Source organism: Rhamphochromis sp. 'chilingali' (assembly GCF_963969265.1).
Source record: "Rhamphochromis sp. 'chilingali' genome assembly, chromosome: 14".
In the NCBI taxonomy this organism is placed as follows: Eukaryota; Metazoa; Chordata; class Actinopteri; order Cichliformes; family Cichlidae; genus Rhamphochromis; species Rhamphochromis sp. 'chilingali'.
Genome location: NC_137941.1, coordinates 33,681,863 through 33,699,586, shown reverse-complemented (window position 1 = coordinate 33,699,586; position 17,724 = coordinate 33,681,863). Strand labels below are relative to the sequence as shown.

The 17,724-nt window shown below is 39.4% G+C and overlaps 1 protein-coding gene across 1 annotated transcript; it reads right to left on the bottom strand.

The window, feature by feature from the left end:
* Positions 1-1,514: 1,514 nt before the first annotated feature.
* Positions 1,515-12,994, bottom strand: creb1b (cAMP responsive element binding protein 1b). The gene is made up of 8 exons (XM_080903766.1): positions 12,845-12,994; positions 8,361-8,486; positions 8,092-8,238; positions 7,892-7,992; positions 6,690-6,844; positions 5,902-6,084; positions 5,568-5,721; positions 1,515-5,290 (listed from the first exon to the last, which is right to left on the bottom strand). Exons 2-8 carry the CDS (start codon positions 8,463-8,465, stop codon positions 5,146-5,148), a joined length of 990 nt encoding a protein of 329 aa, XP_080759892.1. The 5' UTR covers positions 8,466-8,486; positions 12,845-12,994; the 3' UTR covers positions 1,515-5,145.
* Between the last annotated feature and the right edge of the window lie 4,730 nt (positions 12,995-17,724).

The following is a 17,724-nucleotide window of genomic DNA, read 5'->3' as shown; positions in this document are numbered from 1 at the left end:
GTTAAAAGATTAAAACTGATAAAACAAGTTAAAAAAAGAGACTTTTCCATTTGATTACATTTTGTATGATGGATTATGTAGAAAAAGTAGAATTGGGCTGACAGATCTATCACTTTATCACCTCTTCAGGTTGTAAATCGTGTTTTTAAAAAGTAACTAAGTAACTAAGTAATTAATTACTTTTGAAAATAAGTAATCAGTAAAGTAACGGGATTACTTTTTTGGGAAAGTAATCAGTAATTAGTTACTGATTACTTTTTTCAAGTAACTTGACCAACACTGCCTAACATTCACACACATACTCACACTCCCTAAAGATATGTCATAGGCAACTCGGGGTGGACACATGGACAGGAAGAGCCAGTACGGTGACCCAGAGAGGTCAAACACACTACACACTGTCTTCCTCCCCTCACCCCAACCTGAACCCAGCAGATGACTGCCCCTCCCTGAGCCTGGTTCTGCTAGAGGTTTCTTCCTGTTAAAAGGGTGTTACCTTACAAAATAAAGCGCCTTGAGGCGATTATATAAATAAAATCATAATGAACATCAAGAAAGCACATGCAAATAGAAAATACTGCAAAAGCACATGAAAAACAATGGAAGTGTTTCGCAGTGACAAAAACGTGATGGAACAGCTTCAGAAGTGACAGATACCAAAACATGCAGAGACATGCTGAGACATGCTGAAAAGAAGTGTGGGATCATTGGTGTTGTGAGGGAGAAAAATATGCAGGCAATGTGCGTTCTGATCACATGACTATAGATAATTAGCTACTATTAGTTGTTTACAGCAGCTGTTTCATCAAATTATTTTCTCCCCTAACCACTTCCATTGTTTAAGTTACAGTGTGTTTGATACGGTAAGCCAGGAGATCAAACCACTGACATCCCAAAGACAACCTGCTCCACCACCTGAGCCACAGTTACCCCAAACCCATCAGCTTAAATTTATAGCAAACAACCTTCTTTTTTTTTTTTTTTTGCTTAGTGTTTAAACTGGCTTACACATACCTAGTGTTCATGGTCACGTATTATGGGTTTAAATGCATGTTAGAATAGATTTGAGACTTCTACCCACCCCACCCCTACATTTTCTGTTGCTTTGAATACTTGATCCCAGGCATTTCAACTCATTCGTCTTTACTGCTTTTGCTTCTTACATTGCCATTTTCATCTCTTATTCACACACGTATTCCGGCTTGTTTGTACTGACGTTTGTTCCTCTTCTCTCCAGTGCATACCTCCACCTTCATCTCTCCAGGCTCTCTTTGAACTGCTCCTCACCCTCACTATAGATCACAGTATCGTCTGCAAACATCATATTCCTCCCTGACCTCATCTGTCAACCCGTCAAACACCACTGCAAACAAGGCTCAGAGCTGATCACTGATGTAACACCACTGCCACACTGAAAAGCTCACACCTCACCCCTTTCTCGATGTCCTCGTACATGTTGAAACTTGGATAATCATGATTATTAAACTGACATGCTACCATTTTATTAGAAATAGAACACTAAACACAACGCAGTCAAGCAGATTGAAAATACACACAATACAATTAATACAATTAACAATAGGATATATAATCTTCAGTATCAGTTTATTGTGACATAGCAAGTGTTTACAAAAGAGTGACATAATGCCAGAGTAACAGCACTTTGAAATAATGGGCTGGTATAGTTTTATAATTTGACAATGTTTAAACAAACAGTATTGAATTCTTCATCTGGCAACCCCGTCTATACAAGGTACCGTATGATACATGGCATTTTCAATTGATAACTTGCAAAAGTGGCAATATACAAACTCATCACATTAAAAGTTAGAAAAAATGTCATTATTACTGTTCTAGAAATCCTGTTTATATATACACACCTTTACACACATGGATATCGTTCTGTTACATGCACAAACGAGGCCCGTTGTCACAAATTATTCTGGCACACAAACAGAAATCAAAACAATTATCGTTTAAAAGATATTGTGTAATCACATCACAAAGTTGAGCTCACCATATCAAATCAACAGAAAAGAAAGTTATTACTAGATTATTTTTTTTTTAATATAAGCACCACTGAAAGTTTGAATTACAAAGGGGTTGACTTTCTTGCATTTCCTCTCTGTCGCATCATAATGGCACTGGTATCTAAAAGTTGTCACTGCTACCAATCCCTGAACACACTGTTAGAGCCCTGGCACTCACCATGCATTTATTACTAAATACAGATTTTTAGCCCATTTATGGTTTTCTCGATCATCAGACTTTATCATCATCATCCCCTGGAGTGCAGTACAAGAACATTATTTATGACTTTACGAATTCTACAGATTGCTTTAAATCAAAGTCCGCACTCTGTTGTGCAAATATGTAGATGAAGAGCGGGAAGCATTTGAAAGCTCTGAACAAAGCTTTCAAATGCTTCCCAAATGCTAATAAGTGGACCAAACGACTTGTTGATGAGTATAAAGATCACAACCGTGGGCTGAAGGACATTTTTTAAATTTCCCTTTCTAGCTTTTGAAGTTTTCATGTCAGCATCTTTCCTACTAAAAATGCCTCAAACTTTTCATTAGACAGGATTGCAGTAATGTTCTGGTTGAAATGAATGAAAGATTGAATTGACATAAGAAAAAATAAAAACTGTGCTTTAATTTCTTAACTTAGACCTGCTGGAGGTTCTGCTCATTTAGAATGATTTTCATAACAAATTTATGTCACAACAATATAATATAACATTTGTTTGAACAGAAACAGTTGATATACATATCGTATCACTGCTAAAACTCCCCACTATGTTCTGTTAAAACAAATATTGCTTTCTTATGAAATACATTTTATTTTGAAAGTCACCCTAAACAATGGGAAAGATATTCTCAAATTCCATGAGCATAGACAAAAGATATGTTTAGGAAACCTAATAAAGTTTTCCAATGACAAAATTGTGAAGCTGATATATCTTGTGGACCCCAAATGCTTCTCAACAGACTTGTTTTTGTCTACAAACACTACTGATCCTAAAGAACACTCCAAAATATAACATCTCCATTGAAGGCCTTTTCTCATACACTAGCTGCCATGACGGTGGTAGGCCCGGTGGATAACATGAATACACACATACATTTCTTTCAATTATACACTGATATATGTTACAAATATGCAAAGTTGATTTTCATACAAGCCATAAGAACATTTTTTTCCATATCAAACAAACAGAAATACATGAGTTCTACACATGCTGTAGAGTCTATGTACAGTAATATAAAAAAATAAACACACAAATACATACACATATCTGTTCAAAAACCACACACAGTCCCACAAAGTGATCTCCTCTCAATGGAGTGTACATCTTCACGGGTTATTAGAGTTAAACTCATGTTACTGTAGCCGTTATCTTCTGTAGAGTTCACCAAGGATCCAATCTGCTACATATCCAGAAATGACCCGCAATCTTGTGGTGTCACAATTCAGATTTTACCATCATTTAACAGACACTGCAAAATGGAAATAAGATTAAAGAACAAAACAAAACAAAAGTTTGTCGCTTGTGTTACTTGGGTTTGCTTCCTTCTTCTTTTAATCCTCTAAAATTTTGTTGTGAGAGCATTTTACGCACCAAATTAAGAGCGTGCATTGGCAAATGCAACACTTTAATAATTTAAACCATGAATATACCTAATGTCTAAAATTGAAAATTTTCCTTAAGCTAATGAGTAAAATGTTCCCAGAATTACTAGGAATCTTTACTAAAACTATAAAAACTTAGTCTAGATTGTAACAAAAATAATCTGCCTTTAAAACAGTGCTAATGATCTTTCGGGAGTAGCGACAATCGTCATGAGAAAAAAAAGCATTGAATAGAAAATTGTAATATTACCATTTCATTATATAACACATACGACTGCGGCAATCAACTTTCTGCTTGCACCTACGTAGCTCCACTTTCTTCCTTTTTGGCAGTTGGTAGCATCATTACAAATATTTAGAAGACAAAAAAGGATTGTTTGTGCCTAATTAGCTGTAGAGTCCCCTTTACAACGTGGTTCACATAAACGAGTGGATCAAGTAGAAATTCATGTTTCATTCAAAGCCTTTAACTGCAACTGACTGGGTTTGCCTGGTACAGCAACATATTGGCTATTTTCCAGAAAGTAAAAAAAAAAAAAAGTACAGCTGGAAAAATATCAATTGACAAGATAATTTTATATGTATATAAATAAAATAAAAAAACAAATCAACCAATGCCCCCCCCCCCACCCTTCTTTTTAAAACAAGCTTTGTGTTCTTGTCAAAGTTTTGGCGAGTAAACATTTTCAAAGCTGACTGCCTTCAATGTGATCTTGCGCCACTGCAACAAAACCTTTTTTGGCAAGTTTCTATTGACTCACATATTAGGACACAGTGAAAATAGTTCTTGCCTTACAGTTTGATATTAAACCAAAACCACTGGGCAAATTAAACAGCAAGCGACAGCTACAACAGTGACACTCCAAGGCCAACTTAAAGATGGCATTATTGCTTACATAGTAAATGCAGGACTCTACGGGAGTCCAGTGAGGCCAGAAAATAAACTGTTTTTCAACAACTGAACCTTGATTCAAGTAAAAAAAACAAAAAAACAAACTTGAACTTGGAAGAGAGATAGTAAAAGTTAGTACCTCAGTAAACCATTATGAATGATTTGCATCTTCAAGTTGGTCTGGAAGTTGAACCATTTACTCAAAGAAAAAACAAACAGAAAACAAAACAAGCAGATATCAGGATTTCTTCTTCTTCTGTGAAGCAACATTAGACTAAATGATCTGGGCATCAGCCAAAACTATGACAATAAAACTCAGGCTCGTACACAAAGCAGCATGTTAACCACTGTCATATGCTTGTCATTGCGATCTGTATTGTAATTGCCTATGAAGTATCAGTTAGCACTTTTGCAGTTTTTCTCATCAGACCTTGATAACAGTACACAACTTTTGTTTTTTAAATTTATTGTAATAACAGTCTTCTGGATTGAGCCATTTTGTGGGGGTGGGGATAAAGACCAGGCAAGGGCAAACCGGAAGGCCAGGTGGACAGAAACAGTCAAAGCATTTGAAAGGTATTGAAATGCTACTTGGCCCAGTGTGGTGTTCAGGAGTGCAACTACTCTGATTTATGGCAGTAAAGGTCTTTAAGGGCTTTAAGTTCTTCAATTAGTGTCTTGTTTTGGTTCTCCAGAACGGCCACTCGGTTCTCCAGACATTTAACATATTCCTTCTTCTTCCTGCGACATTCACGGGCCGCCTCTCTGTAGAAGGATAAGACACAATTTGGGTTTTTGTTTCCTTCTGCATGTTGGATTTGATGGGTACTCATTAGCCTCCTTTCTAATACCTGCAATGTGAACACTTCTCAAATGTACCAAACTCTGGGCTGAAACATACTCACTACTATGAATCACTATTAACTTGCTATGAATACCCTGCGATTCCTGGTGCTTGCAGCCGTAGAAATGTATTTGAAGAAACTGCAAAGACATTACAAAACAAACAAACACAAAAACACACAGTCCTCCTTTTTTATACCTGTTCTTCATGAGGCGGACCTCGCGTTTTCTGGTGACCTCCTCAGTGGCACCCTGGGTCGGAAGAGCAGGGGACGAGGCCATGACTACCCCGGGAGCAATGGTGCTGGCAGGGGCTGCTCGGATCTGATAGGCCTGAACGTCACCTGAGGCAGCTAACAGGAAAATTTGACAGAAAGCAGATGTTTAATTTGGCCTCTTAATGAACCTAGTTCATTGTTTAACTATCTTGTTTACTAACGATGAACATCCAAATGTTTTTGTCTTTGCTGCCAAAGACAAAAGAATGCTTTGAAGAATGGCTGTGCTCATGGATAATAGACTGCCACTCTTACCTTGGACCACCACCTGGTTGCTGGGAACCAGTATCTGCTGGCCGTCACTGGTCTGTGCATACTGCAGTATGGTGGCACCAGGCTGGGCTGCTGCTGCATTGGTCATAGTCAGAGTCTGAAGGCCCTGTACTCCATCTGTGCCATTATTGGCCAACTGAATGGCTCCACCCTGTGTGATTGCAACTATTTGAGGGACAAATGAAAGGGGAGAAAAATAAAAGGACAGAAAACACATTATAAATTTGTTTCATTCTTATCGTTCTTCGCTCCCCAGTCTTCCCATAAAGAAAACATTGTGATGAATGTGCTGTGAAGTTGTTATTGTTTCTTTTAGAGTCTTGCGCTTAATCAAACATGAAGCATCAAACTGTATTTCTGTGATGAACTTGCACAAACTGTTAAACATTTCTTGGACTGCCCCACAAACAAAACAATTAGCTAAACAGGTCAGACTCATTGTCTTCCTCGATGTGATGAATATGTGGAATATTAACTGCCCTTTACTTTCTTAACCCAGTTTAAGTCATTTAAAAATGCTTTAAACTGCACTGAAAACATAACATATTTTAATCCTAGTGTGATCTCCCTCAATATGTTTACATTTATATTAAGTAATCAAGGTTTTTGTATTACTGGGGAGATCATTTAAGACTTCACATGAAGTAGTGAGGTTGATGGTTAAATTGCTTTAATTATTATAAATATTTTATATTTTAATTCCTAATTATATTCTTTTAATTACTAAAATAACTTAACATAATTTAATTACTGAACCAAATGTCACTTACTGTATTGGCCGCTGCTGGTCTGGTAGATGGGTGTCGGGACAGTAACAGTGGTGATTGCAGGTGTGGCGGCAGCAGCAGATGAGTCTTCTTCGGCCTTTTCTTCCTCGATACGAGGGACAGCAGGTGCATCAGACGAAAGGTCGTTCAGAATTTTCCTGTTAGGACACGCAGAAGTGGATTTACTGTCAATCCTAGTTATCCATATAAAATAATGTATCAGCCTTAGCATGAGCGTTAAGTCAGGGCAAGCGAGACAGCCAGTGCCCTGTGAAATCTAAAAATAGACATCAGCTACCAAAGTGAAAGCAAACTCTCTCTTTAAACATCAAACAGTGTTCTGTTCCATAAAGCATCTTTCACTGCTTATTTGTATCCTTCCTGTAAATATTAATGCAGTAATATTACATTATTACAATTGCTCCCATGAAAACATAATTTGGTATACTACTACTACTTGTTACATTACATTTGGATTTAACTTATTTGTCTCATAATAAACCTTTAACAATATAAATCTGAGGCCACACACCAACACAAATCCTAATGTGGACACACATATGACCTTTTATTTAGAATTTAGGTATAAAAACAAAGCAATCAGCACAAAGCAAAGGTGAAAATCAGCACAAAGAGACTTTAAGGCATCACAGTGAGTCTACTTTAGAAACAAATAGAAAATGAGGCTGCAGCCTGACTGCTCATCACTGCCTTTGTTAGCTCTTCAAGTTCAGGATCTGGCTGCTGGACTGGGGTCTGCATTCATTCAGTTTTAACATCATTTTGGGTTCTAGGCTAGGTTAACGTTAGCACACTGACTCTGTAGATGCTTGCAAGGAGCTTGGTTTAGCACCGTAATGGAGTTGTTTCTGTCCGGGATGCAGTTTGCACTTTGCACTCGTTTTTGGGGGAATACAAATAAAAGAAATGCCCATATCCATGCTGTAGGCACACCAATATCCCCCCCCCCCCCCCCCCCCCCCCCACACACACACAAACTAAAATTAGCAGATTGTATTGCAACCAATATGCACAATTTTATCAATTTTATCAAGCAAGAAGAAATGTAACTTTTGGGAACTACTTCTCGATTCCTGAAATTTACAGAGCCAAATGAAAATGGTTTAGTGGCCATCTGACAGTTTTCCCCCAAAGCTTTAGACTCGTCTGTGGCATAACACCACTGTCTTGAATGTCTTAATTACCTGTATGAGGGGCGCCGTGACAGAATCTCTCTGCGCTTCTGAGAGTCGGTCACACTGTCTACAGACTCCTGTGAATCCTCGCTTTCTGCTATGGTGGAGATCTGGAGCATCAATCAAAAGAACAAGACATTAATCAACACTTCATGGCTAATGATCTTGTGCTAAGGCTGAATAAAAAGACAGTACTGCTCAAGCTTCACCTGTACGGCTTGGACCTGTGGGGACTGGATTACAGATGGCTGCGCAGCCTGGATCACACCGTGGACCTGAACCGTCTGTCCGTTGGGCAGCTGTACCAGTGTTACTGTGGGACCTGTTGCTGAAGCATGTCCTGCTGCCATGGACACCTAAATTCAGAGGTGATATGACTGAGCTATCACATGCATTTTAACACACTTCAAGATGGGCACTGAACGCACTGAAAGTAGGGGAAATTGTGTCAACATCATCTTCATCACGTGATTGATACCTGTGCCAAAGTAGCAATCTGTGCCGGGGTGATCTGCTGGTTCTCCGTCTCAGTCACAGCAGTCTCTGCCCCCTGCTGAACCTCTGCTGCTGACTCCATCTTCATTGGCTAACCTGATGTTGTAACCTGGGTACAGATTTGAATGAACGTGTTAAAACGAAGCTTTTGGGGAGCTGCAGCAAACGACTCGCCAGGTGTCAGAAGCTGACTGAAGCTTAGAATATGTTTGAATTTAAACTTCCACTTAAATAAAAACACCAAACTAGATGACTCAGAATGAGTCACCAAGGAGTCAATAACAGTAAACATAACAACAGTTGTCAACCACTGGCCATCTGAGTAAAGAGGTTTAACATACTATCATTCTCTTAAAAAAATATGGCTTTTATGATGCTAATCATCAATAATAAAATCTCCTGGAGCTTCTTCTATACCTGTGCAATGTTCTGGTATTTAAAGCCCGCACTGCTTTACAATAAGCTGAAGGCATTTGTCGTCTTCATGTCTGAATGTAAACCCTGGTCACTTTTCTGTAAAGGCAGAACTGCAATTACTTACTAGGTCAGACCTTAAAATAATTCTGCATGAATTTAAACACAGCATACCTCTGAGAGAATGGCGTCACAAAGCTACTACTCTTCTGCTTCTCTACGAGTTTGTCAGCTCAGCAAAAGACGACTGCTTTGGGTAACAGCAGCAAGAACAGAAAAGGCCAACAGGGTTTTCAGCTCTCATGCTTTCAGTGTAGCGTCTGCTTTCAGTCGGTTTCACAGTCTCACATTTCCCGAGCTAATCTAAAAAAAAAAAGACTTTTCTCCCTAAAATTTAAGCACAATACATTTTAAGTGGTTCCCCTGCAGGTTTCTGTCATTCAACTTATTCACATTACTACAAATGTAAATATTGTAAAATATAACTTTACAGTAAAATGTTAAAAAGGTTTTTGAGTTAGTTCAGCTGTTTATAACATACCAACAAACCCAGAGCAGTAACTTCACTGTTCATATATGAGAAATTCAGCCCCAAATAAAGACAGGATTGATCAGGATCTAACAGCAAAAAAATCCGACTGTGTCTTCACGTCCAGGAAGGTGAGTTTGGAGCTGAGCAGTTAGTTGAAGATGAATCAAAACTGACATTCAGAACCTCTGATCAGGGTTTTTATTATTTTAATTCCATTAATACTTTTATGTACTATCCCCTTTCAAACATACTACTGTGTTGTCACGTAACTTTGCCCACTCAGTCGGCTGAGTGTTTGACTGGAGGAAAAGTCAAACACTCAGCCGACTGCACAACTCAATCAGTTTGTGCCAAATAACAATGCTGTGTCTGTTATTTGCTCACATTTTTGGCTTTAGTAAAAACAACATCAGAATAAAACTGAAAACTGCAGGAAAAATAGTTTCAGTGACTAAAAGTAACACCGCATATCTGCTACAACACTTGGCACACATTCATATAACAAACATGACCTGGATGCATTGGGAAATAACTGAATATTCATTCCCCTGGAAAGGTTGTTTTTACCATGTCATTACTCTGAAAACACCCACAGACAACACTGCTTCACAACAAGGCCTTACTCTCCCGACGCAGGCACGACACTTTATCTCTGCTCTGTTCAGAGTGAGCAGAGGTTTCAGTGTGACAGAGAGCAGAGCACCCTGTCAGATGAAAACTTGTGATCACTTCACTTACTGTTATTATGTAAATGCAGCTGAAATCACAGCACAGCCAGGATTGTTGACATACGTCAAACGGTAAAGTATTCACAATAGCCTTACGAATCTCAATGAATAAAACCGTGAGGAGCAATAAGATAAAAGAGGCTGAAAATCATCTCTACACTCCTGTATTCTCTTTTATTCCACGTTATCTCATCTGCTCTTCTGTTTGGGAACAGTTTTTCGGTTTCAGTTTGAATGCATCCACAGACTGACATGCCCTATCCAATTATGACACGCGTATCGTCGCTTCACACCGTATTTTGCCTCTCTGTGAAATTGAAAAATAACTAGCAAAGAAAGACAAAAACTCTTTTTAAGGACATATTGCCGCTTGATTTTCTTCATGGTAGCTTCCATCATATTCAACAAAATCTGCAAAGAGTGTGACTTTTTGCTGACGTGTGACTTTCCCTGATGAGTATGACATCAGACAGGCCAACGTCCTCCTTCCAACTGTAATTTAAAAAAGCCATTCCTTCATATACACAGAGTAAAAATCAGCCTTTAGAAAATGTGGGACACTGTCTCAAGATGTGGGTCGAGGGATAAGGAATAAAAACAGAGAAACATCTGGTCACCCTAGTGACATATTCTGTGACAGAGGCTTAAAAAAATAACCAAATCACAGGTTAGGTTGTTCTTAGAGATTATCAACAATTTCATTTTGTTTGTGTAATTCAGACCACATTATCAGAGCTTGATCAACATCTTAATTTTGCTGCTGAAGCCATTTTCAGGGAGTTAACAATATTAACCAATTGCGCGGGGAAGACAAAAAAATGCAGTTAAACATAAACAAGTCTAACTGCACATTTTATATATCAAATATAAGTGAAAGCAGTGCACTTTCAACAGTCTTTCTACAAGACAGAGAATTACTGCTGTAGTAACTGAAAGAAGTGCACAACTTTTTGGGCTTAAATTATTTCTGTAAAATTACAGAAAAAGTTCTGGGGGCTCACAAACAAGACTGTCCTGTAATAAAATAAAAAAAAGAAGGAATTTCCTGTTTTTTCACATTACTGTTATTTAAATGAGTAATTATTAAGTACTAAGACAGTTATTTCAGCTGTTTATAACATATGTGAAGCATCAGAATAATTCTGTTTTTAAAGTGAGACAACTGTGCGCATGTATAAAGGAGTCACGCCAAGAGCAGTAACTTCACTGTTCATATATGAGAAATTCAGCCCCAAATAAAGACAGGGTTGATCAGGATCTAACAGCAAAAAAATTCGACCTTGTCCTCACGTCCAGGAAGGTGAGTTTGGAGCCGAGCAGTTAGTTGAAGATGAATCAAAACTGACATCTTTATGTTCAGGGTTTATGTTATTTTAATTCCATTAATACTTTTACATTTAAAATTAAATCATTGCTTTTCTTCACATTTTCCAAAGCTGTTAAGGGGGCTGGGTTGGAGTTTTTGCCGTGCTAATTCGAGCACCTGGGCCTTATGTTTGACATCCCTGCACTAGACACTATATTGTGCATCTGAATTGTGTTTTCACCATTGTCTGCATGGGCAGGTTTTGATAAAGTTACAAATGTTTATGAAAGAAAAAAATGTCCCAAACAATGGGATAGAAATTATTTTGTGAAGATGCAAATCTACTCATTAACACATACAAAGGTGATCCAGGGTAATTCCAAGGGGACACATGGGCGTGCCCCACGTCATCTTCAATAACAAACACACACAAAATGCTTTTATTTTGGAAAGGAAAATTATTGAACTTCTTTTTTCTTTAATAAAATAAAAATGGTTAATGATCATGAAGGGCATCTTGGGCTTCCCTAACAAATCCTGATCAATTATCAGGAGGTCACACTTCAAACTCAACTTAGCTGCTCCTAACCCAAAGCCCCCACATTAACTATGATTCTAATAAAGGAGCTTTGGAGAGGTGATCCCCGCCTGACTTCAGGCGATGCAGCGAGTGTTGATCTGGGACGTGTTGTTCTTTGAGCTCCGTGATCTCACACAGTGCGTAGCTTCTCCCCGCTGCATGATTGGCTTTACACATTTCTCCCTCTGCTTTTCAAAAATCACTCGGATGCTCCGTGTGTGACAGCAGCGCCACATGGCCGGGTAACGCCCCCTCAACGCACACCGATCACATCCCAGGAGATGTGCCGCAATTTTTTAAAAAAAGTAATGAGACCGCAGACACACGATGTGCGTTAAATCCACAGGCCCGTGGGTTATGTTTTTAACGGGCGACCAAACGCTGAGGCCTACGATGTCACATTTCTGTGTGCACATCGACGCAAACTCGGAGCAAAATCACTAACCACGAAAGAGCGTCGATACAAATGGGTATGCAATCATACATGTAAATGTACATATTCATGTACATATAAAAGAATAACAATCAAGTCTTTCAAGTGACGGAGAAAAACGCAAATATCGTAGCTAGTGTTTTCAGTGCGCCTTTAACGGGAGGGAAACAGCGCAAATCTTTGCGCAGAAAGCTCAGTCAGCTACAGCATCATTTACATGTGAGCGTATTAACAAAGCTAAAGTCCGACCGCCGTTTGTTGTGTCTTAACACTCTGCCCATCCTGGTTCACTAGCAAAGCCACACATCTGCTCCGTTTCTCCCAAACAGCCGCAGACTCCCCTCCCTCCATCCTGCTACAAACACACCGCGGCGCCATGATCTCTTTGTTTGCTTCGGGCCGAACCCGACCAGACCGACACTTTCTACGGCAGTGTCCCGTCCCTGTGAGCCCCGGACACCGCTTCGTCCTTACCGATACAGTCTCCCTTCGTCACTCCCAGGCCTCCGGAGCTCCACTTTTATTCTGGCCGACACGTAAGAGCCCGCGTCAGGCTACACCTCCGCCGCGTCACCGGGAACAACAACACGGAGATTGGAGAAGGACGAGAAAGCAGATGGCGACGCTGACCGGAAATAAACGAAGTGCAGACGGAAAATGCCGGAAAATGCCGAGAATGAACGGATAGCAACGACACCCTCGTGCCCCATGAAACGTCTGGCAAAATAACTAAAAAAACAATACGCGGTTTATTTGCAATTCAATAATTACACAACAAAAGCAATAAAAATCTGTCAGCTAAAGCTGGTGGTCATAAAAGCGTGTTGTAAACGTGAGGGTCGCTGCGTTCATCTAAAGCCGTATTAGACATATGACAAAGCAGGAAACAGAAATTCTGTAAAATATTAGTGACAGACAAGCTACTTTCTATTTTTTTTCTATGTTTTTTTTTAAATATATATATTTTCAACGGTATTAATACAAACACAGTCCAGTTAACTAATTAATTTGGAAGCCCCGTGGTTTTATCTGAAACTTATACATCATTGGGCGCTCCTCAGCCTTGATTGCCTCTCCCAGTGGCCCCCAGTTAGTTGTATTGATTTGTTAGTTTAGTGGAGCTGCGGGGTTTTTAAAACAATATTTATTAATTTTTATCAAGTACTGCGATTATAGATCACAACTTGTATTATTAGAAATGTATTATAACAAGGTTAAATATCTAACTTCACGGGGGATTTTTTTTAAAAGGATTTTAACTTGCTTTTCAAACTAATGAAACCTCTGCTCGACTGTAACAGGTCTGTGCTTTTACTACCACATGGTAATATAATTATGTGTTACTGAATATTTCCTGGGGCACATTAAGTCTTGTTTCTTCAAGTTATCTAGTTACTGCCTCCAGTTACAACTTTGTAACATCTCATTGTGATAGTCTGTTTGTCTTAAAGAGCCTGTCTGATGTACTGAACTACGCCTGTACACTCGTTCATTCGTTGGGGATCTACAAATTAGGAAAAACATTTAAAATGAAAATATGCAGTTTTAACTTAAGCCCTTAAAATTCTATCTATATATCTATCTTCCATTTTCTTCTACTTTTAGCATGAGGATTACACTTAGATCCATTAGTTGTTCTGGTGTTTCTTGCAGTAAGTTTCAGGCAGGTCCCAGAGGAAAACTCTTCATGAATAGATTTATTCAAAAGATGAATGCTGCTTCTTGCACACAGCTGGAATTAAAGTCAGTGTCAGTACAATTCTTGCAAAAACTTTACAGCAGAAACAGTATTAAGCTTATCCTTACTGACACCAAAGCACAGTCTGACTCACAGTGATGGTGAAGATGCCCTGCATTTTATCACCTTTCACTTTCTTTGTAACCACACTACAAGAGATACAGTGTACATCATTTTCACATTAATCAGAAATAAGTACATTGTAATGGTTTACTGAGAGCCTCTGATGAAATGAAGAAAAAGTTAAAGCTTTTAGCACACGTAATGATTTTCAAATTATGACAACCCAACTTTTTGCTGTGAAAAAGACCAACTTGCTGTAGCCATTCAGAATCTAACCACAAGAGGGCAGCATAAGACCAGCTGAGCATGTGCACGAATAGATTTCGCAGACATTCAATCTGCTAGAAAACGTAAGCCATCTCAAGTGAGAAGTTTTCAAGAGATCAGCCAAAGGCAAACAAGAGAGAGAGAGAGAGAGAACTTTGCAAACTTAATGTGAAGTACTTGCAGATTTTCTCTCAGGCGTTTATATGCTAATGAGGAGACTGAACTCCAGCCTGGGACTCAAGAGGACACAGATCCAGTTTTACTACCTAATCACTGGGTTAGAATTTTACATACATACATACATAATTAAATCCTGATAAAAAATATTCTGTATCACACATCCAAGAATGAGCAAAAATATATCAGCTAGATTTTTAAATCTTGCAACAAAAAACATTCTATATGTAGAAATGAACAAATATGGCTATATCAGACATTACATAATCAGATGTAACAGATTGTTGTGATGTTCAATGTAGAAGAAATAAAGTGGATATGATCAGTGTCCAAGCTGTCATCATTAAAAGGCTCATGACAGTCAGAAATAATCAAATTTTAAACGTACTTTGTGCAATATGCACAAAGTACGTTTAAAATTTGATTTGATTGTCAAAGAATTTGACAATATGTCAAATTCTTTGGTGATGTTGCGACATGAAAAATACTCTCATAAAGAGAGGTGTAGATTTGTGAACTGACACCAGGTGGCAGTGTGATGGACAGATGTACTGAGTTTTAATTATTATTTAATAATCCATCCATCTTCTTCTGTTTATTCAATTCAGAAGCTTATCCCAGCTGTAAGGTACACTTAGACAGGTCGCCAGTCTATCGCAGGGCCAACACAATCTGTCACGCTCACATTTAGAATCACCAATTAACCTAATATGGATGTCTTTGGCCAGGGTGTCCAGACCTGTGGAGAACTTGCACACTGCACACTGAAAGAAAGTGTACTTTATTGATCCCCATGGGGAAATTCCTCTCTGCCCTTAACCCATTCACTCAGTGAAGCAGTGGGCAGCCATTGGGCACCCAGGGAGCAGTGTGAAGGGACGGTACCTTGCTCAGGGGTACCTCAGGGTAGCTGTTCAGGGGAATCGAACCCCCAACCTTCCGATCATGGGGCCACCACGTTACCTACTGAGCTATCCCTGCCAGAAGGAGCTGAATTTGAACGCAGGATCTTCTTGACAGCGCTGTACCACCCTCAACCTTCCCCCATTTAACCATTGCTAGATTTTAGTTATCGATATATAGATATATATATAGTGTCTAATTTGAATCTGTACAGATGCATTCAGTGAGTTGTTGTCGTCGATTTTTGTTGAGACCTCATTTTGGGAGAAAACAGGGTGGAACCTAGAACTTTGTTTTACCAGCAATGTTCTAGGTTCAAACCTCCTCGTCAGCCTTTGTTATGGACTTTGCATTTTCTACCAGTGCCTGCTCCATTTTCTTCCCAGCACAGGAGACTGTTAGGGAAATGAATGAATTCAAGTTGGCTCGTGGTGTGGATGTGAGCAGTTGCCTCCCCGTATTAGCCTTGCAATGAACTGGTGATTTGTTCAAGGTGTAACCCCCCACTTTCCTAATAATAGCAGTGATAAGCTCCAGCTCTCTTTCCACCCCGATGTGGATATGAGGCTCAGAAATCTGATGGATGGATGTTTAGAGTAGACGATGAATGGTGCAAAGATTCAGAGGAAGCGAGGGATTAAAAATGCCACACAAATTATGACAATGCCAATCTTTGAGAAAAATGCAAAGAAAGAAGAAGTGGTAGAAGAAAAAGAATAATTTACACACTTCACTGCTCAAACCCTCTCCAACCACACCAATATAGATGGATATGAATAATAAGCTCTGTTCTCATGAGCTTTGTTCTCATGCACAGCTCTGCTGGGCAATGCCTGGAGAACTTCAGGGCTGCTGTGCATTTGTGAAAATGGTTATGCAGTCCAAGGCACTTCATTCTTTTTCCTCTTCCCCGGAACCAAAAATTGGTATTTCGACCTTACCACATGGTGGCGCTGTAAAGCTGCGAAAATTCTGAGACCATGTGCTCCTCGGTCTCTGGCTCGTCCTACCCAGGACTGGAGAGACGAGAGCTGCTGGTGTGTCGCCGCGCAGATATGCAGAGTTTATCAAGGCAATTCTTTTTATAATCCTCCTGATGCTCGTTGCCGGTGTTTTATCTGTTTAATAGCATTTTACTGCTACACGCCGTAAAAAACACCCTTTTTATTGTGGCACCAAACACATTGTTTGGGGATTTGACCCTGCCTGGGTAATGAACAGCAGTGAATTTGCAGCCAGTTATATATATTAAAATAAAGAGGTGGAAAAAAGAACAAGAGGTGAGGAGGTGCTGAGGTGGGGGTGGGGGTTAACCCAAAGAGGAGAGGAGGAATATTTTACAGCCTGTTCTCCATGTCTCATTAGAGGTTTCAGCTCTGCTGATTTTTAACCATTTTTGCTGGATCGTCGTGGCAAAAAAATCAACACTGACTTTGTCAAATAGACCTTGTAAAACAGAAAAAAATTAGGTACAAAACAGCCTTTTAATTAAAAGATAAATGTTGTTTTCGAGACTTGAAACATATATTTGTAAAATCCTGGCATTGAATGTTGGGACACTGCAGCTCTACAAAGGAGGAAAACCTGGAATCTAACAGGGATCAGATTTAAACGAGTGGAAACGTACAAGCAGTCCAACACCCTCCATCACCATCACAGCTTCTAATACAGAACTGCGTTTTGAAACATGCATCTAGAGTTGCATGTAGGTGATGTTATTATCCTAGATATTTAACATGCATAGAGAATGTCTCCTAAGTAGCAGTGAAGCAGTGTCTTACTCATATCTACATGTAGCCTGTGTTGATAGGAGTTATGTGGGTAGTTCAGCTTCACCACTAGGGGGCTGTCTAACCAAATTGTGATATATACTGTGTCGTAGAAGCAGCGGCTGGATGTGAGCCACGTTAAAATAAAGAAGCTTGCTAACTACTACGGATGTTTTATTGAAAACACGACATGGTACCAGGATTGGGGTAGTAAAGCAGGTCATCATGGACAGTGTTAAGCCACCAGATGCCGTCAACTGGAACGGAAATGTGGACTGTGAGTGGCGAACTTTTAAACAGCGGTTTATGCTATACCTGCAAGCTGTCGGCCTAGATAGTAAGCCTGATACACGGAAGATTGCACTGCTTCTTACCGTAGCAGGTCCACAAGCGGTGGAAGTATATAACACGTTTGTGTTCGCAACTGCAGAAGACAA